General features: G+C 43.0%; 1 protein-coding gene across 2 annotated transcripts; it reads right to left on the reverse strand.

The window, feature by feature from the left end:
• Positions 1–5745: 5745 nt before the first annotated feature.
• NUP93 (nucleoporin 93) lies at positions 5746–27931 on the reverse strand. 2 transcript variants are annotated; one of them, XM_069738750.1, is made up of 22 exons: positions 27797–27931; positions 25100–25286; positions 24881–24998; positions 24089–24151; positions 22771–22899; positions 22596–22670; positions 21888–21980; positions 21521–21660; positions 20092–20224; positions 19854–20011; positions 19601–19766; positions 18629–18722; positions 18353–18544; positions 17485–17611; positions 11987–12059; positions 11847–11891; positions 11601–11717; positions 11296–11414; positions 11100–11217; positions 7039–7122; positions 6487–6615; positions 5746–6408 (listed from the first exon to the last, which is right to left on the reverse strand). In XM_069738750.1, the coding sequence occupies exons 2-22, from the start codon at positions 25276–25278 to the stop codon at positions 6298–6300; spliced, it is 2463 nt and encodes an 820-aa protein (XP_069594851.1). In that variant the 5' UTR covers positions 25279–25286; positions 27797–27931; the 3' UTR covers positions 5746–6297. The 2 variants fall into 2 exon arrangements, with proteins under 2 accessions (XP_069594851.1, XP_069594850.1); XM_069738749.1 differs by lacking the exon at positions 27797–27931 and adding an exon at positions 27657–27712.

Here is a 27931-nt window from a genome sequence, read left to right on the forward strand (position 1 = left end):
TATTTACAGAAATCTGCTTCTTTCTTCTCCTGGACTGATCTTTCATTATCAATTCATGGTTGGTGCTTCTAACATTCTATGGAGAGGGGAGGAGCTAGAGGCGGAGTCAGACATTCTAGCGCAAGCTCTCCAGGCATGGCAGTTATGCATAGAACTTTATGAGCACCAACTGTCATTTCTTATATAGAAAAATTGAGAATTTTGAAAATTAAAGATCAGTTCAAGAGGAGAAAGGGATTTCTCTGATAAGACATATTAGAACGTTTTTCATGTACTATCAATTTACAAAAAAATAGAATGGTTGCTCCTTAAATGTGCCTTCATCTCTCACATGTGCCATTAGAGATTCTAAAAGATGTTCATAAAACGAAGATTAAGAAATTAAAATTATTCTCCTCTTACCTTTTGCCAAATTGAGCCCTCTGTGCATGCTTGTACATCAGCGTGTCAGAAGCAGATGGTCCTGGAGCGGGTTGTGGTTGATACTTTCCCCATTTGGTAGCAACCAAAAATATCTATATGCGTTATAGAAAATTGCATTTCTTTCCTGTACAGTTCCACGGATTTTTTTTTTTCTGTTCGAGCACAATGCATGTCTGTACTAACCAAAGCACTTGTCTATTATTAGAAGAGGGCCGGTTTTCTTAATTCTATGTTATTTTAATAAATTGCTTCACTTTTTACTTTTCTTTTTTATTAAGTTCTTGACTATAAATAACAGGTATGTATTAACTTTCATCACAGCTCCATGCAAAACATTCCTGTAGGGGAAATATCTCTGTGATATAGAGTTATGGGCCCTCTGTGTGCCGCCATTCAGGCTCTGTGCATGTGCGCGTAAGGCCCTAATGGGGCCGACTCCTCAAATATGGCGCAAAGCTTGCTTCCGCTATCCCCAGTCTTGCTGGAGTACAAGGCACCGAAGTCAGTAAGAGATCCATTAATGAATACGGCGCCTCTTCCGAGAGGCATTCGCCACTGTGCCAGAAATGATACTCCAATCTGGGACCGGAATAGCGTTTCTCCCATACTAAATGATGGGACTTTGGAGGAACTGGGCAGGCTCCTCCCCAAATCCACCAATTTTGGGGGCGCCAGTTCCTCCCCAAATCCACCAATTTTGGGGGCGCTATTCAAACTGGTGTGAAACCGACAACATTTGCAAAATTGTTGTGCAACACTGTGTTGGACAAAAATTTAGAAATTTTTCAAAGCTGTCCCCTTGTATAAAAACTGTCAAAGTTTTCATCCTCCCGCCTCCCTGCTCAGTGACTTCTGCACAGCTCACAGAGCATGCCCAACATACTCTCTCACAAAACTCAACATCTTCAGCCTATTATTTCCCCTGTGGCTGCTGTAAATCAGATGTCTGATTGCTTATAACAGATGTCCTGGCGTTATGGCCACCAACAACATTCAAGGCATATATATCCAACATGGCTACCGAGTGGACACTGCTTTCAGTAGCAAGAAACGGATGCTTAGAATAGAGTGCGTCAATTTCATGTGTGAGTCAGAAGATGATAAAGTGGGTGTCTGAGAGTTCAATATAACAAAGGTGGGCGTCCGACACCTCCCATGATTAATTCTTTCCCGATCCTGCTATAAAGGAACATACACAGTTCCATACACGTGTTTTTGCGCTGCTGCTTAGCTCCCATTGAAATGAATGCAGTAGTCAAACGCATGACCTGTAGCCATCTGATGAGTCATGAATCTGCAACCCCAAAATGAGAAATACAAACCCCCACAAATTGTAACGACAGATCTTTTTCTAAGTCCGTGGATCATGGTTTCAGTACAGACCAAGATCCGTGAAATAGCTGTGGGTCTCCGAACCCAAACTGAACGGATAATAGGAGACCCACGGCCAATCATTGGTTGTAGCCGGAGCAACTACAAAGATTACTCCTTAATCTGGAGGACTCAGGCTGTCCATTGACTTATATGAGAATTGTGCAGTACCTTACTGTCCCTGTAGGGGTGCTGCAGGAAAAATAAATGGTCCTCCCTACAGATTACAGCTGATCACTAGGGGATCTCAACAGCAGGATCATTGTATTTTCTGAGGAACCATCTAAAGGCCCCCATACATAGACGAACATCGAACATCGGAGGTATACGGGGCTCCTGACATGTTGAGGAAGAGGATTAGGAGTGATTTTGAGCACTCATATATGGGGGAGTCGGCAGCGAGCGTTGTCTGCTGAATGAATGTCGTCCCACAGATCGCTCATGTTTTTCAATTTTTGGCCAAATTCAGATCTCTTGTGAAACTTTCTACAAAGGGTAAAAATAAAAAAAAAATTTTCTTCATTTGCAATGCATCAGATTACAACTGAAGTCTTCAGTCACATGGGGCTGTAATTGACCCAACAGATCGAAATCTTTACCAAAAGCATTTCAGACTGCAGTCAAATTAGTAGGAGGACAATGACCCGTGCCGTATCCTGAAAAGTTAATGGAAAAAGTGTATTGTCTGCCCTAAGGGTAAGAGTAAACTTATGGTTGTGGAATTAACTTAACCTATGCTGGGGAGAGTAACGTAGTACAAGGCTCGGCGAGAAGAGGATGAACGCTACAACAGAATGTTCTCCTAGGTTAAAGTCGCAAATATTCATGTTGCTTCATCTATTAGCAAGGTCCAAAGGGTATTTCAGTTCTAAAATGGTATCACCTATCCTCATAAGTGATAACTACTGGACTGGCGGAGCTTCAACCACCAAGTAACACACCAACTTACGTTTCGCACCAAGCTTTGTCAGGAGCTGACCCCACTGACGAAGCTTCGTGCGAAACGCGTGTTGGGTGCGTTCCTTGATAGACGAGGCGTTTTGGATGCCACTGTATATTATTACAGCTATGTGACACTCCTCTAATTCCTATCCTGACTACCAACACAGCTTTAAAGCATTGATTATTTTTGTATTTCTCCTTTATCAAGTATCCATTTTTAATGCTTAGGTTTTATGGATTATAATTCTTCATAGTTTTGCCTCATACATTCGGAAGTGCGGTGCCATTACTAGTCTACTCACTGTGATATTTTATACATTCACCTTAGAATGACTACTTATTGATTTTAACCATTTTTAATAATTAAAACTATATATTCTTATTTACATGTTGAGCGTTTCCCATTTTGCATAGGTATTTTTTATTCAAATTTTTCTTTTATTTTAGATTTATACTTTAAGCTCGGGATACTAATGTAAGCATGCTTTCAGATTACGAAAGGTAGCAAAGACTTGCTCACAGATTCCCTTTAGATCAGCACTTAAGTCCGCAAGAATGAGACAAATGGAAAGTAAGATCGCAAGATCAGACTACACAGCCGTTATTTGTAGTCTGTTACCGTAGTGACGCAAAAGGTATCTTTATATTACTTTTTTTTAATGTAAAATAGTAGATTTTTTTCATTTTTAATCCCAAAGACATTTGGTTTGTTCCAATTTTATTTGGAAAGTTTAATTTTTATGTCAGTGGAGCTTGTTTTTATAGTAGTAATTGAAGCATATGCTACTTTTTAATCACTTTTCTATTTCTTCTTGCAGGATGGAGTGGAGTGACCGAAAAATAGCAATTCTGTAATTTGCACCTTTTTTTTTCCTTTTGGACTTTTATGGACCCATGGTATCAAATATTTACTGTCAGAACAATTTATTTTAACAAGAACAGTAACATGGCCCCCACAACTCATTTGCACTCTGTGACGCGTCTAACTGCTTAGATGCTACGGTCGCCATTGTCGATAGGAACTAAAGGGTTAAACAGAGATAGATCTGATAACGGCAAATTCAAGCAGGTGCCAACTGTATAAGGCTGGTTTCACATTTGCGTTTTTTGCCGCTGCGTTTTAGCGCAAAAAAAAGCATGCGTTTTTTTCCTATACTTAACATTAAAAACGCATGCTTTTTTTGCATGCTTTTTGCCGACGCATGCATCGTTTCTATGCTTGCGTTTTGTTGCGGAAATGCAACCTGTAGTAATTTCTAGCGGCGTCTTTTTGCGGCAAAAAAACGCATTGCTGTCTATTGTAAACGCATGCGTTTTTAAGCACATGCGTTTGCATGCGTTTTTAAACGCATGCGTTTCAATAGAAAAACACAAGAATACACACTGATAAGCCACCCCCCAACCCTAAGGAACCAAACCCTAACCCTAGGGATCCTAACCCTAGGGATCCTAACCCTAACGGTTAGGATCCTAACCCTGAGTGTTAGGATCCCTAGGGTTAGGATCCCTAGGGTTAGGGTTAGGATCCCTAGGGTTAGGATCCCTAGGGTTCGGGTTAGGATCCCTAGGGTTACTAGGGATCCTAACCCTAACCCTAGCTATTTCTGTTTATAGTGGGTTTTCTAGTTGATTTTGATGATTGGCATCTGTCACACACTTCTCAGCATGCGTTTCAAAAACGCAAACGCAAGAAAAAACGCATGTAAACGCGTCAAAACGCCGCATTTTTTTTACCACATGCAAAAACGCATGCGTCTAAAAAACGCAGCGTTTGCACGCGTTTTTTGCACCACATGCGTTTGCGTTAAAAACGCTGCGTTTTTTAACGCAAATGTGAAACTAGCCTAACACGGCTAGCACCAACCGGGGAAGGCGAGCCTGAGCCCACTCCATGCAACTCCTACTGATTTGCGTTGTGCACAAGTTAGAGGCTAATCAAGGAGATTTGCAAAATTGACTCTACAGCATTTTGAGCCCTACCTTCCTTATAGGAAAGCAATGGACTGTGCAATCAGCTCCTAATCACAAATCTACTTGCGGGTCTGTAAATCACGCTTGCTGGTCAGGGAATGTTTCTCCAAAAAACTTGCATAAAAAACTATAAGTGGAATTATTTACAGAGATGAAGGGTAGATAAAATCAGAACATTACCTGGACGTAACAATCAGCTAATATAACCCAAGGCTAAGAAAAAAAAAACCTAAACAGTAATATATTACAATGAGTAATTTAAAAAAAGCCCTCGGTGGGTAGTGGACGTACTCTCCAGATCTTTTTTTATTGCTGCTTTATTTCAAGACAACATAAAACAAGAAGAGTCGTGTTGCCACTGGGCTGTGGCTGTTTTGCACAGGCACAGACTTTGTCAATGCTTGAGAAAGAAGGCAACTACATACAATGGTCATCGACCAGCGGGGAGATCACTCCTTGGACGGCGAGGTTTACCCACGTTTATAGCGACTGTATACGGACTGTATACGGAAGCATTTAAAAAAAAAACAAGCAACCATCGGTGCTGCTGGAAAGGATGACGGCAAATAAATGGATATACTGTCACTTTAATGAGGCCATATACACCCTAGGAGGGTGCTCCACTGAAAAATGGGAGAAGTGGCCAAACGTGGGGGCATAAGGGAGAGAACAGGCGTGGACCTCACCTTGGGGCGCAGAGGAGCAGTAAGTGCAAAAGGACATTTAGATACATAAACAAAAAACTATACAAATTTGGGAAGTGCAAAAAAATTCATAAAAAGTTTGTGCCACCATTTTCTGAGACCAGGAATGTTTTCAGTGTTCTGTTCATTTTTATGTAGTGAGAAAACAGTTTTTTTTATTGTACCCTTGTTGGGAAAAATACAACGATTTACGGTATCATAGCAACAAAAAAAACAAAAAAAAAATAAGTGCAATTCTGGCATTGATTTTTTTTTTAAATTATTTTACTGTATTTACAGATCGGGCTACTTCCTTTTATATTTTGACAGATCAGACACGTCAATACCAAATATGTTTATTTTTTCAAATTCTTTATTTCTAATGGGAGTTTCATAGGAAGACTAAGATGGCTGTGGCTGCCATGACCACTTATCAGTTCTCCGTGAACGCGTTGCGGGGAGCAGATGGCGGTGTAAAACCAACACTGACATCATTTAAAGACCGACAGCGGCGTTATCTTGATTGATCTACAGTGATCCGAGAGCGCCATGGCCGCTGAAGATGGAGGCAGATGAATTCTAGCTAGCATCCTTTTTGTATCGTGCCTGCTCAGCTTCTGAGCTCACTCCACACACGGGGACCGGACCCAACATGAGACGTACTATTACATCTCATGTCAGGAAAGGGCATGTCTAGCTTCAAGTTAGGCTTATCTTTGCAGTTGTCCAAGTTACTATCTAGTCATATGAAAAGGCCCGTCTACACTGCACTACTCTCGCAGATCAACGTTAAAAATAAAACTTTTAAAAGTTTTACCTAATAAATAAATCAGTCAGGACCTTGGGGAAAAAAGAAGTTGTATTTGGGACGTAGCACTAGTAGGATGTTCAAGCGAGAGTGTCTGCATCAGTTCATTAAGACTTCCATCTGTACGAGTCGAGCATTTGTGTCTCCGGACATTCGGAATGGGATCATTCCAGCAAAGGTGATGAGCGCCCTGGCCTGACTGCGTAAGACCTAGAAGAGACAGGACAATCAGGAAAGTGTGCAGACAAGGTAAGACGTCACGTCTACGAAGACTAGACTGCTGCCCACCGAGTCTTTTTCCTCCAATACTCGCTGCAGTCTTCCAAGACCGGAGGGGCCGCTGCTCTTCAGCCTCTTGTATTTGGTGTATAAAATGTTCATTGTCGCAAGAAGAACTTCTGACAGATTCTGCCTCACCTGGAGAAAGAACATGCAGGTGTAAAGCCCCCCGTACACATTAAATGAATGTCGGCCGCACCCGCTGATATATCGACTGGTTTTAGGAGAGATTCTAATGTGAACAGGATGTCGATTGAGCCTGTCCGCCAATCACTTTGCTCTCCTGGAGGCAGATGTCAGTCAATGTCTTTCTCATAGAGAACACGAGTGTTCGGCAAAGCCGTGATCGGGAGCGACCTGACCCCTGGGACTCCCATCAAAAAAACATGGAACCGTTCGATGACGCAGCATTGCTCTCGCTCGCGCGCCTGTGACAAATGCCGCAGCGCATCCATTTACCTGAAGCTGCGAAAACCTGGTAAAGCCGCAAGTGTCGGCGGAAGGTCTAACGCTACTTCTAAGTACAACCTTTGCTGTGATCATGGCTCTTGGCTTACTCACCTCATCACTGAAGTTCCTGAAGGCAGCAACTCTCTCCTCCACCGTGTCCTGGCTCAGGGGTACAATCTTCAATCTCTCAATAATCTATGAAGGAGAGAAAGATATTAGGATCCAAAATTATAGGAAGGTTCGAGGGAAAGGAAATAGCGCTCTACAAACAGGATTTTCTTTCTTGATAGCTTCATTAAAAAATAAATCACGTACGGTTCCGTGTTAACGCTCTGACGAGTGTCCGGCGTATCGCACGTCCATAGTGACTTTTACCAAAGAAAATTCTGTTTTTATTTCTCACAATTCCTTTCCTATCTATACTGCACACCAGCAGTGAAGTGGCGCCTACATATACATGAGTGGAGCACACGCTAAACACACGGGGTCCAGCAAACCTTCTTTCTTGGTGCAAATCCACAAGTATAGTTTGAAGGGGCCACGGAGCTGAATCAATCCTATGACCCTGTCAGTATCATAGTAGGTCCCAGAGATCAAATCACCAATGAATAAAGTGAAGATGACACATCTGAGCAATATTCCATCCCTTTATAAGAGTAGAATTTCCCTTTAAAACTGACTGTCAGTAGGGCAAAAGTGGACAATTTATGTTCTTATTTTATGGCTGATTAAGTATATGAAAAAAAAAAAATTAAACACACACATACAGTCCTGGGCGAAAGTGTTGTCACCCTTGAAAATTGTTCCAGAAAATTAAGTATTTCTCACAGAATATTATTGCAATTATACAAATGTTTATTCCCTTTGTGTGTATTAGAACAATACAAAAAGAAACTGAGAAAAAAAGGCAAATTGGACAAACAATTTCATACAAAACACCCAAAATGGGTCAGACAAAATTGTTGGTACATTTCCAAAATTGTGGGTAAGCAACTTTGCTTCACGCATATGATGCTCGTTCAAACTCACCTGTGGCAAGTAACATGGTGTGTGCAATATGAAAATCGCAAAGTAAACCGGATAAAAAGGGGGAGAAGTTGATTCAATCTTTGCATTTTGTGTGCCACATTAAAGGGGCTGTCCGGTCCAAATCGATCAGTCTGCAGTCACTCTGTGTCTGCAGACTTATAAAAGTCTGTTCACGCACTGTGGGGATTCGCCGGTTTCTGACCCGGGACCGGAGGGTATGCCAGATTTATACATACCCCCGGCCAGTGGGCGCAGCCTAGCTTGCATATAATTGTATGGAGCGAGGCTGTGCCCTATAGTCAGCCTCGCCCACTGACCGGGTATGTAACTAGATGGGGCCTTGCTCAATGCAAGTGTGTGGCCGTAAGTTTTTATAATGCATACATACCCTCTGAACCCATGTCTGAACCTGGTGAATCCCTGCAGTGCACAGTGCATGAACTGGGGGAATTCATAAGTCTGCAGTTACACAGTGTGACTGCAGACTTATCAGTTTGGTCCGGACAACCCCTGTAAGCATGGAGAATAGAAAGAGGGGACGAGAACTGTCTGAGGACTTGAGAAACAAAACTGTTGAAAAATATCAACAATCTCAAGGTTACAGGTGCATCTCCGGAGATCTTAATGTTCCTTTGCAATCCATGGCACTGTAGCTAATCTCCCCAGATGTGGACAGCAGAAAAAAATTTAGGGAAAGCTGCAATGCAGGATAGTCTGAATGGTGGATAAGCAGCCCCAATCAAATTACAAAGAAATTTAAGTTGTCCTGCAGGCTCAGGGTGCATCAGTGTTAGCGAGATCCGTCCACATTTTAATGAAATGAAATGCTATAGCTGGAAACGCAGGAGGACCCCTCTGCTGACACAGAGACATAAGAAAGCTAGACTGCAGTTTGCCAAAATGTAAGTAAGCATCTTCTGTACAGATGAGACCAAGGTAGAGCTTTTTTGGTAAAGCACATCATTTTACTGATTACCGAAAATGAAATGAGGCCTACAAAGAAAAGAACACAGTACCTACAGTCGACAATAGTGGAGGTTTCCACATGTTTTGAGGTTGTTTTCCTGCCTCTGGCACTGGGTGCCTTGACTGTGTGCAAGGCATCATGAAAACTGAAGATTACCAAAGAATGTTGGGTGGCAATGTAGTGCCCAGTGTCAGGAAGCTGGGATTGCATCCTAAGTAATGGGTCTTCCAGCAGGACAATGACCCCAATCATACCTCAAGAAGCACCCAGAATGGATGGAAACAAATCGCTGGAGAGTACTGAAGTAGCCAGCAATGAATCTGGATCTAAATCTCATTGATCACCTGTGAGAGATCTTAAAATTGCTGTTGGGAGAAGGCACCTTCACATATGAGAGACCTGGAGCAGTTTACAAAAGAAGAGTGGTCCAAAATTCCGGATGAGAGGTGTAAGAAGCTTGTTGATGGTTATAGGAAGCGATTCATTGTAGTTATTTATTACATAGGGTGCACCACCAAATATGGAGTTGAGGGTGCCAACAATTTTGTCAGGCCCATTTTTGGGGTTGTGTGTGAAATTATGTCCAATTTGCCTTTTTTTCTGTTTTTTTGTGTTGTTCCAATAAAAAGAGGAAACGTGTATAAGAAAACATGCAATAATTTTCTGGAAGAAATACTTTATTTTTTGGAACAATTTCAAGGGTACAAATTTATTTATTTTTTTACACCGCCGCATGGCCGTTATGTATATAGTGCTACTTTTTATGGTCTTTACAAGGGGTCATGACTCAGAGGGTAATTATGCAAACCAGACTAGACACCCCCCCCAGAGAATCCCATCAATCACCTCCTTTTCAGAAAAAAGCATAAAAATCAGCACTGAATAAAAGGACAATATCTATGGCAGATTTTATAATAAATAAATTAACAAAAAACAAAAACAAAACAAAGACCCCCACAATACTCAGGTAAAAAGAAGCATAAAATAACAGCAAAAACTGTCTGTGTCACCAGGCCCTATAAGTCACTTTTGATATAAAGGGACTTTCTCCAGAGGGAGTGCTGCACGACTTCTACTAAGTGACACGTCTATGAAGGAGAATATTAAACCGCTTAGGCACGATCAAGCAAAGTGTCACGGATCCCCACTCCGTGGTGTCACTAATTTGTCACGTATCCGCTCTCAGCACGTGACTTGGGGTTGTGCCTGCAAGGGTTAATCTATCTCCCCACTCTTAGTCCAGCATTCAACCTCTGTCCTATGCTATAATGGGAGCATAAATCACACCCCGACCCAGGCCACACACCCGCTCATACACGCTGCCACCACTCATCGACCACACGGGCGATGAGTCCCGGAAATATTAATACTAATACTGTCTACCACTCATAAGGCTCACACACTTTAGGCTATGGATACGTTAGAACATTCAAGGTTCAACTTGTTAAAGTTTTATACTTGAATACAAAAAGGTTCAGTGCTTACAGTAAGAAAAAGGTATAAAAATATGATATAAAGAAGGCATACAATTTATGCAAAACAGTATAAAATAACAGGAGAAAACTTACAGAAATCATCTAACTTGGTAGTCTGCTTTCTGCTCCCTGAGGGTAGGATGAATTTAGATTGGATCACACCAGCTCGGCTGCCCCCATTATGTGAACACAATTCTAGGAATACAGGTCTAATTTACAGCTTTGGTCTGGAGGTCAGATTTCTAGACCAGCCCCTCAGGTTAATATCATAATTGCTTGGTTTTTGATTGGACCATGGCCGCGCTACCAATGAATATATTATTTTTTCCTGAGATACTTTGTGTAAACGTTCTCACAGAGATACTATCAGACCGTAATTGATGTCTCTCTTCCAAGAGCTAGGAGGTGTCAAGTGTTACCCTTTCTTCTTGGTCCTAGCTAGACCCTCTGGTGAGATTTGGAGACAGAAGTCTGCTTGTCTCAGGAAAATACATATTAACACCTGGGTGAGACATGCAGCCTTCAGGACAGATGTTACTAGCCACACAATACCTACACATAGGTCACTGCACACACATATTATATTACAATATATATATATAATATATATACACACATACACACACACATACGTTTCACCACACAAAGTACAACTGCGTTGTGTTTTTACACAGGCTTTTTGTTCGTGCATATATACTTACATCAAAAGCTAGATCAACATGGCCAGAATGATAATTGTCAAAGAAAGTGATCAGATCCAGCAGCAGATAAAATGTGGAGTTTATTCCTTTCTCTGCACTTACTCCTTGGGATCTGTATCTGAAGAAACCAACGCTCGTGTTAATGCTCAGCTGTCGAGTGCAGCCTCCACGTGTCCCAAAATGATAGGTTTCTCACCTTTCAGCAATAGAAAGCGCCATATTTTTCAGCCGCTCCTTGTTGGACTGTGTGGAGCTGATTTGAGAGATAATTGGACTCAACAACTTATTGGTCAACTCCAAAACCTTGTCTGGGTTCTGCAGAAAAAGTTGAAGAACAGCTTCATCAGGACCAAGGTCTAGGAGCTAAGTACTTGTTAAGACACCTTTAATATTTTATGATAGTGTCCTTATAAAAGAATTGCTGAAAAACATAAAATGAAGGAATAATCCCAAAAACGGCACAATAGTACAGGTCTATTTATGATGATGTGATACATTTACCTTTGCTAAGTCATAGAGCTTAGCGGCTTCCTCAAACAGCCCCTTCTGTTCTGCCACAGACGCCACCTCGCTTATGATCGGATTTGTGTCCCTTGTAAATTTATCAATTGCTCCCGGCTGACAAGGTAAAAAATAAATATAGTAATAATTGCTTACAAGGTATTCTATATTCTGCGACAATAAACATAAAAATACTATATACTTTTAAATAATTTTGTAAATGACGAAAGGAACAAATTTTATTACCTTTCTTGTACCATCTTTTTCCAACTTTCCCAGAAGCATATCAAACTACGGAAAAAAAAGTGAGAATAAATAAATATTTAAAAAAAAACCCCACACTTGAAACAAGGAAACAGAAGTTGTGGGAATGGGAGCGTCTGTACCTCTCGACTTTCAATTACCAGTTCACTGACGCACCGCAGGAACATATTCTTATCCTGACTGTCTTTCTCATTTCTAGGAAACGGAAGAAAAAAAAAAGGGATCTGATAATGTGACCCAGTCCTGGTATAAACCAGCACTGCATATAATCTATGTAATGACAGTACACGTAAATGATTGTCCGGTATAAATAGTGCGGGGATCAGGCTGCTGTGTAACGAGCTGGAGGAGAAGCCTTCCCTGTCTCCCCTTGGCTGCCTCCTGCTGTGACCTGGGCACATCCACTGGGCTGTCCATGTTACAGCTAATGAATGAGAAAGTGGCCATTTTGTTGTAGCTACAGGCTTTATTTTCACCGTCACCGCTCACACTGCAGTGACAGGAGCTACCTGGAATCAGAGGTGAGATAAGTATCTGCGGCAGTGAGCGGTTATCAGCAGGCTGCGATTCATAGTACATTACCAGGCTACTGATCACAGCACCCCGCCGCTGTAACCACAGTGTTCAGAGCACAGCAGCATAATAATCACCCTGCTGTGCCCTGATTAAAGACAAAGTTCTGCCATGTCACTAACGCCTCTGAGGAGACATACACTGCCATAGCAGAACAGTGTTTCTAATGCCATCATACGGGATAGGTCCCCAAGTAGTGGAGGACTATATGCATTATATATTATATAGAGGACTATGGGGTGTGCATTATATAGAGGACTATGGGGTGTGCATTATACTTTATGGAGGTGTGAAGAATAATGGCGACATAACTTCATGCCAATCATTTCTATCTTATTTGGCCTGGGATTATAAAACCTATTCCTTTGTCCAGCACGGACAGGAAACTGGGCTCAGCATGAAGCCCACATTATCAAAGCCTCAAGGAGAAAGCTGGCAGCTAGCTCAGGAGAGCCATGCCTCAAAGACAGACAAATCTCACACCTTGACCAGCTCAGAGCAGGACAAAGGTCTGCTTGCCATATAGAGTCCTTCTGAAGCCACAGACACCATCTAGAACATTCCAGAAACATAATTCCATAAGGAGTTATGGAAATACTATACATCTTAGCTGTACATTGTGTATATTTCCAAGATCCCCAGAACATGGAGAATGCCTGCCTGGGTCTCAACCCGTTCTAGCACCCAAGGGTATGGAACATACATAGAACAGCTAGTAGAAACCATATAAAAAAGCAGTGTTTGGTCTTAACACATAGCAGGGACGGATCAGATGGCTCCAAAACCGCCTCCCTAGGACCTTCCATTGAGGACTATGACACATCTTAGGTTGTGGAAATTTTAGCTGCTCGAAGCAAGTGGAGAGGATTTAGGTTCAGCCCAGAGGGCAGAAGGGGAGTGACCCCGTGAAGTTAAGATGCTTGTGTAAAGCATGGTCTAATACTTTTTACTCTGGGGAGGTCACAATGACATTGTGTGGAGAGAAATCAAGGAATAGAAGGGACCACATTCCTCCCATGTGGCAGCCCCTTCCCCAAAAGACAGGCCTTTCCTCTACTGGTAACTGACCCATGTATTCTGCAAACTTTGTCCTACCACTATCTGTATTTACATATCTGACCATGGTATATGTGTAACCATCTTGTATATAGTGCATTTTCTAGTGTGCCCTTAAGGCGATTAAATATATAATTTAACCTTGAGCTGTTCTTTTATCTCAATCCAAAAGTTGGTTTCTCCGTTTAACTTTCCATGCTACCGGGGCTGGTTTCTGGCCCGATATAATCCCGTTAACGGACCAGGTTTAAATCTAAAGAGGAACTGGTTGTAGTCGTACAGGGCTGACCAGGAGCTGTTTCACTGGTGCTAGTGAAAGGGGCTTCACAGCCTGTCAGGGTTGTGAGAGAGAGTGGTTTCACACAGTCATACCAGTAACTGTGTGGGCCACATCCTCTCACTCCCCATGCCTCCCTGGGCCTGTGTGGACAAGGGACCTCTGTGTAAAACTGTACAAAGATGACCTTACATGTCCCCAGGGGGGTACAGAATGTCATGTTGGTGAAAGTGGTCCATTTGACGTAATAGTGACGTCACACGGGGTGACGAGGTGCGGGTTCATCACAGGAAGACTATGGGATGTGCATTATACTGTATGGAGGACTATGGGGGCACATTATACTATATTGAGGACTATGGGGAGTGCATTATACCGTACTACATGGAGATCTATGGGGTGTGCATTATACTAAATGGATGACTATGGGGGGTTCATTATACTATATGGATGACTATGGGGGGTGCATTATACTATATGGAAGGCTATGTGGGGGCTATTATATTTGGAGGACTATGTGGGAGCCTTTATACTTTCTGGAGGACAATGTGTGGGCCATTGTATTGTATGCAAGCAATTACAGTGTGAATGTTTGTGTGGTGTCCATCATACCGTGTGGGGGCTATGGTACGGTTTGGAGGGATAGTGGGGGCCATTATACTGAATATGGACCCATTATACTGTATGGAGGGAGGAGGGCTGTGTGTGGGGTCACCATTGAGGGATCATGCTGTGTTGGGGTCGGCATAGTATACCTGGGGAGATGAGGGGAGTACAGTAGGGTTGTCACACTGTGCTTGTGGAGGGTACTGTGAAGGAATTCACTGTAAGGGTATAATACGGTGTTTGTGGGGCACTTTTCTTGGCATCATACATTATGGGGCAATCAATAGGGAATATAGGGCTTCAATAGGAGAAAAACGGTCTGTGTCCCCCAATGAGGCGAAGGAGAAAGTTACTTTGTAAAAGCTGCAAAGTTGTGAGACATACCTTTCTGTGACCCTGCTGATTATTATTATTTTTTAACATTAATTTATAATTAAGGGGGTGATTAGAACTTCTGCTATGGGGCCCCGTGATTTCTACGTACGCCCTGCCCCAAAGCTTATATAGCTTATATCTAACTAACCTACAGCTAGCAATAAACAATGTAACGCAGGGTAAACGGTGCAACATTTGTAATGAAAATGAATTGCTAAAATTAATTTTAGCACAGAGCACGAGAATTTAAAAAGTATAAATAAATAATGTCCCTTGTGTTGTCGATATCTTTTAAAATACAAGTTATTTTTCAAGGTAATCTGCAAATGCATCACTGCACAGGAGCGGCCATGTGTGTTGTGAATTCTGTGGCAGAGCTCCCTCCTGTGGTCACAAATGGTACTTCGGCTGATTCTCTCTATGAGCTTCCGTTGGTGGAGAGTGGTACTGCGGCTTCTGAGTTTCCTTCCTCAGGTGATGTGGTGAAGTCGTTAGGTGCTGCTCTATTTAACTCCACCTAGTGCTTTGATCCTGGCCTCCAGTCAATGTTCTAGTATTGGACCTGTTTCCTCCTGGATCGTTCCTGTGGCCTGCTGCTCTGCATAGCTAAGTTCCGCTTTTGTTATTTTGTTTGCTGTTTTTTTCTGTCCAGCTTGCTTATTTGGTTTTTCTTGCTTGCTGGAAGCTCTGGGACGCAGAGGGTGTACCTCCGTGCCGTTAGTCGGTACGGAGGGTCTTTTTGCCCCCTTTGCGTGGTTGTTTGTAGGGTTTTGTGTTGACCGCAAAGTTACCTTTCCTATCCTCGCTCTGTTCAGAAAGTCGGGCCTCACTTTGCTAAATCTATTTCATCTCTACGTTTGTCTTTTCATCTTAACTCACAGTCATTATATGTGGGGGCTGCCTTTTCCTTTGGGATATTTCTCTGAGGCAAGGTAGGCTTATTTTCTATCTTCAGGCTAGCTAGTTTCTCAGGCTGTGCCGAGTTGCATAGGGAGCGTTAGGCGCAATCCACGGCTGCCTCTAGTGTGGTTGGAGAGGATTAGGGATTGCGGTCAGCAGAGTTCCCACGTCTCAGAGCTCGTTCTATGTTTTTGGGTTATTGTCAGGTCACTGTATGTGCACTGACTTCTATGTCCATTGTGGTACTGAATTACCTTATCATAACACATGTGCCCCCAGTCATCTATAGGAACCCAAAATGTAGATTAGACCCAAGTATCTAGTCCAATCATACATGAAAGGTCCCAGGCCTGTGTATCTAATCCCATCATGCACAACCAACACGCGTGTATCTAATCCCATCATGCATTATATGTCTCACACCCACAGGCTTGCATCTAATCCCATCATGCATGATACGTCTCACACCCATCTATGTAATTCCATCATGCGCAATACGCTCAAGACCAGTAATCCCATCACATATGATACATCCCGTATCCGTGTCTCTAATCCCATTATGGGCGATACACCCCACACCTGTGTATCTAATCCCATCATGCACATCCCAGAACAGTGTATCTAATACCATCATACGTGAGATGCGCAAAACCAGTGTATCTAATCCCATCATGCACAATATGCCCAAGACCAGTGTATCTAATAAACGTGTGACACGTCCCAGACGTGTATCTAATCCCATCATGGTTATAAACTACACTGAGCCCTGTATCGAGATATCCGGAGTGAGCCCTGTATCTAGATATGCGGAGTGTAATGCGCTGGGATTAGATACGGGGAGTGTAACACGCTGGGATTAAGCGCAGCAAGTGATACACTCCACGTATCTAACCCCAGTTTATGATACAGCGAGCAGCACCAACTAACAGAATCAGTGCTGCCAGCCGGCCTCGCTAACAGTGTTCAAATCTCAGTATTATTTTGCAGTCCCCAACAAAAACAAAGTATTTTTTAAAATGTAAAACATTAATACTTCACATTTTTTCAATTGTTGAACATGTACTTTATTTGATGCCTCCTTCCCTTTAATCTCTTGTTTGATCATCCAATTCCCCATAGTGTCTTTTCCTTCCTTAATTCTCTACTAAGATATCTGTTAGGGCTTTACATTACCAAATTCTTGTTAACATTCTTCATACACTTTTTCGTTTGTCAATATTTTTCTGGGATTTTTATTTATCTGTTGATATAGTTAATACTAGATACTGAACTATGATTCTCCTGTGTGCCCCCCATTTTGACAACCAGGAGGTGGAGAACCTCCTTTTTTAATTGCTCATTGAGAAGAAGCTTTTACAAAAAAAATATTTAAAAAATGCCATGACATAATAATAATAATAATAATAATAATATTCCGCAGCGCTTTACAGTTTGCATACATTGTCATCACTGTCCCCGATGGGGCTCACAATCTAGAATCCCTATCAGTATGTCTTTGGAATGTGGGAGGAAACCGGAGTACCCGGAGGAAACCCACGCAAACACGGAGAGAACATACAAACTCTTTGCAGATGTTGTCCTGGGTGGGATTAGAACCCAGGACTCCAGCGCTGCAAGGCTGCTGTGCTAACCACTGCGCCACCGTGCTGCCCATATCATACCTTTATACAAGGAGACATATGACTAACTAATCATAAGAAACATAAATTCGGTTAAAAGGACATTTGACCCGTTCTGATCACGGTTACAGGCAGGCGAAAAAAAAAAAAAAATCAAAACTCCTAAATACTTATGAGAGACCACTTCAGTGCATTTTAATCTTAAGGCACTTACCTGAGGAAGTAAAAGTATTGCAAAGCTTCTCGAGGGTCTGTTGGTTCAAATTTACGAGTGTAAAGCATAAGAAGACGGACAAAGTTGAGACGTCGGACACCAACTGGGTCTCCTCCTTCTTGGCTCACTGCAATGACAGATGCAACATTTTTATGATAGGACTTATCTACTTGTACAAAATTGGCAAAATGAAGAGACAGAACAGAGACCCTTAGCTGCTTCTTACCTTGAGAAATGACATTTTCCTGCCTGTTTTATCACAGGAGGGAGTGTTTATGCCGCATCTCCAACTCTCTGAGCTTAAGTCAGTGACATAGGAGCCCCAGTAGCTGCTAGGATTGTATGTCACTGACTTGATTTATGATGAGATAACAGGGCTGGAGACGAGACAAACGCTCACTCCTGTGATAAAACAAGCAGGGAAATCTGTTAGCTCACAGAAATAAGCTGCTGTGAGCCCCTGCAGTGTCATCTGTACACTCACTTATACTTCCATCCCTTTCCAGCAGCTGTGGTATGTGCCGACCATGAACTGCAGCAGCTCTACACGGCCAGACACAGCAAGACAGTACATAGCAAGGATACTGGGTAGGTGACAACTACTACATCAGTGTAGGCCCTATAAAGATCGCCATAATGGGGAGACTTGTATCCTCCATTCTTCCCTGACCACAAGACCAAACCAAGGTGGGATGAATGAAGCAGCAGGTCACACGTTAGGCTTAGCAGTGACAGATCAGAGTAAGCATCTATAGCACTTGGCACATCAATTCTATAGCCTGAATGAAGTGAGTGCGGTCTCTTTAACTGTCATGTCAAGAGGGATAAGGAAAACAGAAAAGTGACTACACAGAGTTTGCCTACTTACGCAGTTGTGCACTTTGCGAAGACGACTTTAAAAGCAATTTTAACTCAAAAAGAGCGAGTGCCACGTGGACCGCATGGCAGCGCGTCCGCTCTGTGCGGAATAAGTGGGCGATAGCGGCTTCGAACTGAGCGGTGAGGAACAAAACTTGAAAATACAGGAAGGGATGTTGGTTGGCAGCAAAGTGGGATTCTCCTGGAAAAAAAGAAAACGATCATGTAAAACTGCGCCATTTCAGAATGCAATTATTGCATACGTTTATGTGTGTATTCTACGTACCATAGTCTTCAAGGAGCTGCTTCTGGAACAGTGGCAGGGTAAGTCTGTCTTGGGGTGAGCTACTAGCATCATCATCAAAGCAGATCTGGTTTAACTGTGCAAAAAAAAAAAAAAAAACAGATGGGGAAATTATATAGTTCCCAGGTTAACCAATAACCCCATTCCCAGTAAGGGTTCCCCACCAACTGCAACACAAGCATCTTTTCTCATAAATCTATGTTGTGCCGCTCCTCCACAATATGTAATATTACATTAAATTCATGCATTTCCAGGAAGGAAGACAGAGGACCTGAAATAGGTCATGTCTACCTCCTATGGACACCAGGGTGAAATTGAACTGCCTAGTGTCTATGGAGAGGGTATTACCCACTTTTTCTTTTCCATTTAGCCTGGAACTTTTTAGTGGCAGGGCATATACCCACGGTGATGTGTCCCCAGTGCTATTGAAGGAGAATGAAATTCATGCATTTCCAGAGTACAGCATCTATAGTATGGGCACATCAGGGATGCAAAGACATTCAGTCATGACTTAAGACCTATAGGACTAAAGGGCTTTTCTATATGGTATCAAAGCCATTAATATCCGCTACCTGGCACCCCAAAATCAGCTGGTAGCTGCTCTGGATCAACCGTAGACAGATGTAAATCTTGAAAGGACTTGTACTGTAAGTGGATACTGCAGGGCAGCTCCTCTTCTCCTGGATGTGCAATACTCCGCAGCGGCCTCTACACACTTAAAGCACCACTATAGCATTTTTTTTTCCAGCGCTGGATTGGTGCTACTAATGTAAGACCAGGGGCAGGGAAACTACATCAGAAGCACCACGCCAGCACTACAATGGCAGATGTGTGCTTGAACGGAGCGGCACTGTGCCAGATCCCCACCAGTCTGATATTGACAGATTATCCCTCAATATCTTGTAGCCAGAGAACCCCTGAAAATAAGTTAAGCAGTCCCATGTAAGCACTAACCTTTAACCACAGATAGTCCTCGGTTTTATCTGCCACCTCATTATGATTATCTGCAATGTCGCACCGACCGATAATACAGTAGACGGCTCTCTTGTAGGGATCAGTGCTCGACCTCACGGCTCTTCTGTAATGCAGACGGAGCTTGTTTTCTGTGGATGGACACAACCTAGAATGGAAGATGTAATGCAGGAGGTCCATTATAATAATATTCCCAATGGCCATATGTATAGAAGTGTTTTTCTGAGCCGTTTACCTGCGGTCATCGCTGTGAACATACTCTTGGAACCAGTTCTTGAACTCTCCCAGCTGATGCTGCACTTTGTTCACCACCTGCTGTGCCGCCAAGATATCACCGCAGCGTAAGCAGTAGTAGATCAGTGCCCACACCGGGAAGCCGTCAAGTTCACCATCCTGGAAATTTACAGAAACATAAAGCATTTTTTTCCTTATAAAACATAAATTTATAAAACATGATCTGGCTGTACATTTACCTGTTGCCCAGGAATAGGTGCAGGAAGTCTGATATTCAGGAAACTCCGCACTATATGGAAAGTCCCCGGGACACCTCCCAGCTGTGCTTGCTGAAGGTTGGCATAGACACTCGTCATTGTGTAGTTCTTATAACTGGAAAGAAATCACATAGATAGGATGAATTACATTTGTTTTTATAGAAATGTTCAAAAGTTTAGAGAATTATATAAACCGCTAGTACAAAAAAATACCAAATGTATATAGAAAATATAAAACTATTGTAAATGGCCTTTTTGAAAATACAAACAGGAAGGTAATCAAACAACTAATAAGAGGAAGTTAAAAAAAAAAAAGGATGGGAGAAGGTAGAGGGGAATGGTTGATCTGTGGCTCCCTGCATGATCCAGGATTTAAAGGTACATTAGGAAGGTTACATGTTATATAGGCGGACCTTCAAGAAGCTCGCTTTCTAGGTACCAGGTTGTGTTACAACAGTTTCTACTCTTTGGTTCTTTAATAGAGTAGTCCAGCACCTAAAATGTATTTTCTAACTATGTATACTTACACTTTTGTAAGGAGCTTTATTATATAATGCCCTAAACTTTTCCCTAACTAGCTAATGTGTTTACGATTCGTTTGAGAGGAATCTAAAACGGGACGTCGCAGGAAGCTGGGGCTGCACTCACTCCCCACAGTGTCCTTCATCCCTCCTGGAACAAGACGCCAAGGAAGGCAGCGCAACAGTTACTCACTAGTTTCTTGCTTCGCTGCCCCCTCTGAAGAGGTCTTGGATCCAGGGTGATGGGCGCTGTGGGAGAGGTGAGTGCAGTGCCGGCTCTCAGCTATCTTCACTGCCTGTGCAATACTATAATATTGCAGTGTATTATGAAGCTAACGATCTATGAAGCTCAGCCGTAGCCTGAGCTCGATGGGAGATCTTGCACAGCAGTCATGAGGGTCTTCCAAAGGTCCCTCGCAACTGATCAGCACTAGTGATGAAAGAACGTGTTCGGATAACATCTTGTCATGCTCGGGTGTTGTCTGAGCATCTGGCCGAGCTCGTATATCATGCTCGTGTCCCTGCAGCTGCATGATTTGCAGCTATTAGATAAAGAATCCCTGCATATGTAGAAGTTAACAGTCAATCCCTGCATGTGATAAGGCTGTCTAATAGAGAGAGGTGTAAAGATAAGACCGTCCCGATTGGGTACACATTGCTGCGATGGGATGGCATTTAAGCTTTTTTGGGTCAAAACTTAGGCCCCGATGTTATTTACATGTATTATTACTACTTAATTATTTTCTTACTACATGGCATACGCTCAATTTGTTTTTCTCATGTTTTGGTTATACAGTAATAGCACGTGGCCAACGTATGTGGCGACTGTCGCAGTAATATATAGTAATAAATCCCTTTCATACCAGCTAGACATCAGTTCCTAAAGTTACCTTTCTTCCAAGAACCTTAAAGCTTGTCTAACAAAAGCCATCTGCATCTGAACGGAGCAGCGACTTTTCAGTGTATCAGAGGCTGGAACTAGCAGAACATCGGTCATCTGTTTCACCATTTCCCAAACATCGGATATATTCTGCAACAGAAGAAATAAATGGTAAAAAAAAAAATTCCCAAGATAGTAAGTGAACCTCTGTCTGCAGGAGGATAACTTACTGCTCACTGGGACCCCAAGCAATCCCAGAGATGTGGCTCTGGTGTTATGGATAGGACATACTTTACATCTTGGACATTACACTTTAAATGCAATTTCTGTAGATCTGACAAATAGTGTAGCTGTAAAGTGTCACTTTAGTTTCTTACCTTATCATCTAAGCTCTCAGCAACTGCAGCGCACAGGTCTACCAGGTTTGGCTTCAAGTTGCCACTTACAACTTTCTCATTGTACACATAGATCTGCAGTGAAAAAGCGCATTACTGTAATAAATAAAATAAAAAAATAATCTATGGTGGGGGTAGATACTTTCAGAACAATGCCACAATTGTTGCACGCCTTACAACTACATGTAACATATCTCTACACAATAAATGGTTGAAATGTGTATCCCCCAATTCACTGGCAGAAGAAGGGTTGAGGGGTTTCCTAGAAGCACAGTGCTACCCCCCTGTGCCCTGGCCACTACCTCGGCCCAAGTACATGGCACAAATCTCTGAGCTTATTGATTGATTGACTGCAGCGATATCTATGTGCCGTCACTGCTGCAGCGAGATAACGGAGAGTGAGGCAGTGTTGGAGGCGCAACTTTGGACTCGGGTATGGCAAGTAAAGAAAAGTTTGTTTAATTTGCGAACAGGGAAAAGTTTTCTGACAGGAGATAACCCCTTTAAACAAGAATAGCAGGACTAAGGCTCTGTTCACATCAGTGTCCTTCTACAGCTCAGTGCGAGATCTGTCATTGACAATGAAAGCTATCTACCATGGTCTGACCCACAGTTACCTCTGAGGCAGATGAATGAGGCCAATGTATAATGAATGAGACCAATGTATAAATTGCTTTTCTCCGGACTCACCTGTCGTGCATAGGCCATCTCTACATTATCGAGAGAACTGCGACCCGGAGCTCCAAGATCACCGATATAACTTGACTGCAGAAGGAGGAAAAGATACAAAACATTAAAACCAGAAATGATCGGTATGGTATTGAAAAGGAGAACATGAATCAAAGTTAAGCCCCACATGTCATACCTCCGCCTCCTGTGAGAAGCCCAAATCATCTTCCCCAGATGCAAGAAGTGTGTGGAGGATTCGCTGTTTCACTTGTTCCCACTCCACCAGCATTGACTCCCTATGGTACTCTTCAGCCATAGCAAACGTCTGCAGAACAAACACATTCAGGAGGAAAAATACTTGCAGACTGTGTGGACGCAAGGCTAAAACTCTTGGGGTTATATCAACCCGAACCACGGACAGCATGAATCAAAGTCCCAGTATAATGAAATCCCAAATGTAAAGGGTCCATGCAGCAGACAACATAATAAACCAACAAGAAAAGCATAGATCCAAATAGTAAAGTAGAAGACAAAGTGCGCTCAGCACTTCTATGTATAGCGCTCTATTAATTGGCCTCCCCCTCACTCGACTTTCCCCTCTCCAGTCTATCCTTAATGCAGCAGCCAGGGTTGTCCATTTGGCTAATCGTTACTCGGACGTGTCCGCTCTTCGCCAGTCGTTACACTGGCTGCCCATTCATTACAGGATACAATTCAAAGTACTTGTTCTCACCCACAAAGCTCTCCACAGTGCGGCACCCCCTTACATCTCCTCCCTCATTTCTGTCTATCGGCCTAGCCGACTACTGCGCTCTGCAAACGACTTTCGACTAACCTCTGCACTGATCCGTACCTCCCACTCCCGACTCCAAGACTTCTCCCGTGCTGCGCCAATCCTCTGGAATGCTCTACCCCAAGATATTAGGACCATCCACAACTTGCATAGTTTTAGGCGCTCGCTCAAAACTCATTTGTTCAGAGCGGCCTATCACGTTCCCTAATCAAACTCATTTTATGTTTGTGTGTGTGTAGCCCATTCAGTATCTCCATCTACCCCCCACTCCATGAAGATGGCTGGACCATCATTGTAAATACATCATTGTAAATACACACCTGTACTTTGTATCTCCCCCTCCTCATTGTAGATTGTAAGCTCTCACGAGCAGGGTTGTCTTATTTTGCCTTATTTTGCTTTATTACTGTATTGTTAACATTGTTACCTATGACTGTTGTGTTTGAAACTGTTAAACTGTAAAGCGCTGCGGAATATGTTGGCGCTATATAAATAAAGATTATTATTATTATTATTATTGTAGCTTCAAGTCCCATATGGGGACTATTAAATACAGTGATAAGTAAAAAACAAAAAGGTTTAGAAAAAAAAAAGAAGTTCAAATCGCCCCCCAGAACACGCTTCATATATTGCGAAGAATTTATGAAAATGCGTCAAAACACATTTAGTTCCTTTTTTTCAAAGCTGGTGGAAGAAGAATGTGTGGCGATGCGGCACTTACCCTCCTCCTTGATTCATCAATAGCCGACAGCAGAGCATTATCCTTCTCATTTTTCAAAAAACCCTACAAATAAAAAAAAAAAGACAAAGTCATGTTACAGAGAAATTATCACCTGTATTTCTTTTATTAACAAAAAACAGATTTGTTTTTAATGTTTTTTCTTGGATTACAGACTATTTTTGCTTTGCTGCTGTTTTATACCAGCAACGTGCACCAAAGTAACCTGGAGATGTTCACTGACTTATTGGAAAGGGAGGAGGAGGAGGAGGAGGTGAGCTGTGATCATCACCTACTGTGAACAGTAAGATCCTGTGTTATTCACACAGAGTCTACGGCTAAAACTTCAGCGAGAGCAGAAGCTGTGAGTATGGTATCCTATCCTTATTCTCACTCTGTGAGACTAGCCATCATTGGGCGAATTTTCATCATCAGCATTCTTCCAGCACTATAGTTGCTGGAACTTCCTTCCCAGCATGCATTGCTCCTGTCATTGTCCAATGGCTTGTCTGTCCCAAATTTAAAGTCTGAAACTCGAGTCAAGTCCATGACAGATAGAAAAGTAGAAACAGAGACCTGCCCCAAGTTCTTGTAATCAGGCTCTGCTGAGAGAAATGGATGACTCTTGACAACAGGCAGCAAGTTAGACAGAAAGGAGAGAACTAGCGGCTGACGCTTTGGAGGGTTTATCAAAGGAAAGACGACATCATTATTAAGTAAAGTGATTTGTATGAAGTTATCTATCATGTTATCTATCCAATAAAAGGGCACATTAGTCCCTTTTTACATGCTCACCTGTATATCTGTGTCCTTTACTGGCTCAAGAGGTTCAAATGTGGTGGCAGCGCTCAGACTCTCCAGCCTCTGCGATATGTGAGATATGTCCAGTCCTTTGGAACCCAACAACACAGACCTGGAGGGTGGACAATAAGGAACCTGTGTGAATACGGCCTTACATACTCCAACCAGAAGACAGTCCGTGGTGCATGCATGTTATTGAAAATGTGCCCTTACGCTTTAACATTGGCTGACTCTTGAGAGGTGCGGGTCATGGTCCTGGAGCGGAGCCGCTCTCCTGCCTGCTGGATCTCCTGAAGGTTTCTTTCCACATGAGGCAATTCTGTTACTCCCTCGGTCTCGGCAGCCAACTGCTCTGCTTGCTGCAGCAGCTCTCCGAACCCCTCCACATCCATCTTGGGGGCTGTTGAATCAAAAGAAAAGGTGTCAGGGGAATGTTTTTTAAAAGTAAACACTTGAGAAATGTGTGCTTCACTCACCCTCCTCAGGTCCTGTGACAAATGCCTACCGCTGCTCCTGCTATCCATTATTGTCTGTAGCTAAACAGTGAGCTCGGCGCCTCTGTTCAGGTTGATGGCACGCGCCGCTGAGCTCACCGATTGGCTGCAGTGCAGTTGACCTGACGTCAGCGTTGCAGACAATAACAGGTACTGGGAGCAGTGACGGAGACTCAGAGCTGAACCTGGGGAGTGAGTAAAGCCCATTTTGTTTTTTAAGGCTAGGGCTACACGTGACTTTGAACATTACACAACCAGAGTGGCTAAAATTTGCTAGAGAGCAGCGCAATACAAGTCAATGGGGTCACGTTGCGAGAGGGTACAGCCACAAGCATTTCACAATAAGTCCAACAGAGTCAGATTTTTGGTGAATTGCTTGTCGTGGTTGCAATACCCTTAAGGTACCAATGTGACCCCATCGCACAGCACCAGCGACACCTAAACAAACTGCAGTTGGTAGAGAGGGTTTTTTCCAAGATTAGAAAACCCCTTTAAGTATCAATTTTCTGCAAAATTAAATTGATTTTTTAATGTAAAAATGTTGTCTCCCAATCTGTCTCTTGTAGTTATACCGTGCCACAGCACAGCCGAATCTACAGCACTGAATCTTACCCCAAAAATAACCACAAATCAATCTCCTCAACGACAAACCGCTGTCTGATCGCATGGGTTTCCTTTAAAGGGGCTTCTCTGGTGCCCCTCCCTAAGCATTGCTGATGACTCTATGACCCCACATAGATGCTGGCACAATCATTAGATATTGTGTTCGTGCCCTGGTCTTTAGAATGGGACAAATGCACGATGCCTGCCAGCGGTCAGCAGGTAAATGGGGTTGTAACACTATCCGCATCAGGCACCTCTGCAGCAGAACAGTGGATAATCGCTTTAAAGTACGTAAATCGTCTTTGTTAAGGGTGATGTCCCACAAAATACATTTCTTATCTATCCAGATAACGTTACAATCGCTGGGGGCCAAATTAAGTTCCCAAAGACACAGCTTCATTCATTGGTGCGGGGCCAACAGCTCTGATATAGTCGCCAACCCTACAACGTGGATGGAGCAGCGGCCATGTAAGACCCTCATCACTCAGAGGACTCGGACCCCTCCTAATTCCTATCCTGTTAAGAGGTGATTTGTGTATTTATTAGGATCTACCCTCCTAAGCCGTCTATATGGGCATGCAGGTCATAGGAAGTTGAATAAAATGACACCTTGATATCTGCGATCCGATGACATATTCCTGAGAAATCTAGCATTTCCTTACTGAGCTGTTAAGATCTATGGTGGGCGGGACATAGATCTCTACGAGAATCTGCCTCCAAATATTTTTAGAAATTAAAGGTGGAGTTACCGGTGTGAGACATGTAATGACTGACAGTCTGCTCTCCTGATCTACATGTCTCACACTAGTAACACTCCTTTCATTTACAGTAAGGTCTGGAGGCGGATTCTCCTAGAGATCTATGTCCGGCCCATAGATCTTAACAGCTCATTCACATATTAAGAAAAATGTGGATTTTTTGTAAATAAGGACATCAGATCGCAGATACCAAGGTATCACTTTATTCAGCTTCCTATGGCCTACATGCCCATATAGACGGCTTAGGAGGGTAGATCCTACTGATAGATAACTAATGGCCCAAAGTGCAGCCGACGTTTTAAATAAACTCCATACTTCCCTTTCTGGGCCGGAGCTGCCCTTCTGTTCTCAGCCATGTGTCTCATAACCTAAACATTGTCATGTGACCACTGACCGGCTGCAGCCTGAGCCGTAGAACAGCATTTCTTCCACTATCAAATAGATGTGAAGGCTGCAGCCATTAAGTGGTCACATGACGACGTTTAAGTTAACAGACACATGGTCAGCGCCGATCCAAACAGTAATTATAATTAATGAGGTTTATTTTATATATTTCGGCCATTGGTGAACAATCCCTCTAAGGTTACCATAGCTCCCATTCATTTGAATGAAGACAGCAGCAACCACCTAGAGCGGGAGAATGGGACCTCCTGGTTATAAGGCAGCCAATGAAGGGAAAAGCAGAGCAGCCAATCAGGTGGAGGCTAAGATTTCCAGACTGCCTCAAACCTACAAGACAAGCGCTGTGATTGGTTGGCAGACACATGATGCTGCCGGTACTGCGTTTCCCTGGGCACCGGCCTCGCCGCCACACCCCGCCTCCTCCCCTCACGGATAGTCAGGTGCCCTTAATCTCCCGAAATGTCAGGATTTCTAGTCCCCACAGCTACCAGAGCCAGGCCGCCGTGCCCGTACCTCTCCTGCTCCGTGCGCCTCCCGCTCTAAAGCCGCTGCTCTCTGATTGGGCCATGAGTCCGACCACAATGCATCGCGCTTCAAACAACTTTATGAACACTAGAAATGGTAAACAGCAAGGAAAAGACCGCGCTCCTTACACCACAGTTATGGTACGCGGAGACCGCGCTGTCGTCTTTTTATTAAGATTTATCGTTATTTTATTAAGAGTCGTTGAGATTTTCTAAGACGACGAGTCCGGCTGTTCCGTAGTCACATAAGGCGGTTCTTCCGGT

Source organism: Ranitomeya imitator, chromosome 9, assembly GCF_032444005.1.
Source record: "Ranitomeya imitator isolate aRanImi1 chromosome 9, aRanImi1.pri, whole genome shotgun sequence".
Taxonomy (NCBI): domain Eukaryota; kingdom Metazoa; phylum Chordata; class Amphibia; order Anura; family Dendrobatidae; genus Ranitomeya; species Ranitomeya imitator.

What these genes read in the sequence shown, in the direction of transcription:
- NUP93 (XM_069738749.1), bottom strand. Translation starts at nt 27,711, where the DNA reads ATGGCCCAATCAGAGAGCAGCGGCTTTAGAGCGGGAGGCGCACGGAGC. An exon ending in CACCTATTCCTGGGCAACAG is followed by an intron (nt 20,012 to 20,091) that starts GTAAATGTACAG and finishes GTAAATTTCCAG; the next exon opens with GATGGTGAACTTGACGGCTT. An exon ending in TGGTAATTGAAAGTCGAGAG is followed by an intron (nt 11,892 to 11,986) that starts GTACAGACGCTC and finishes TTTTTTCCGTAG; the next exon opens with TTTGATATGCTTCTGGGAAA.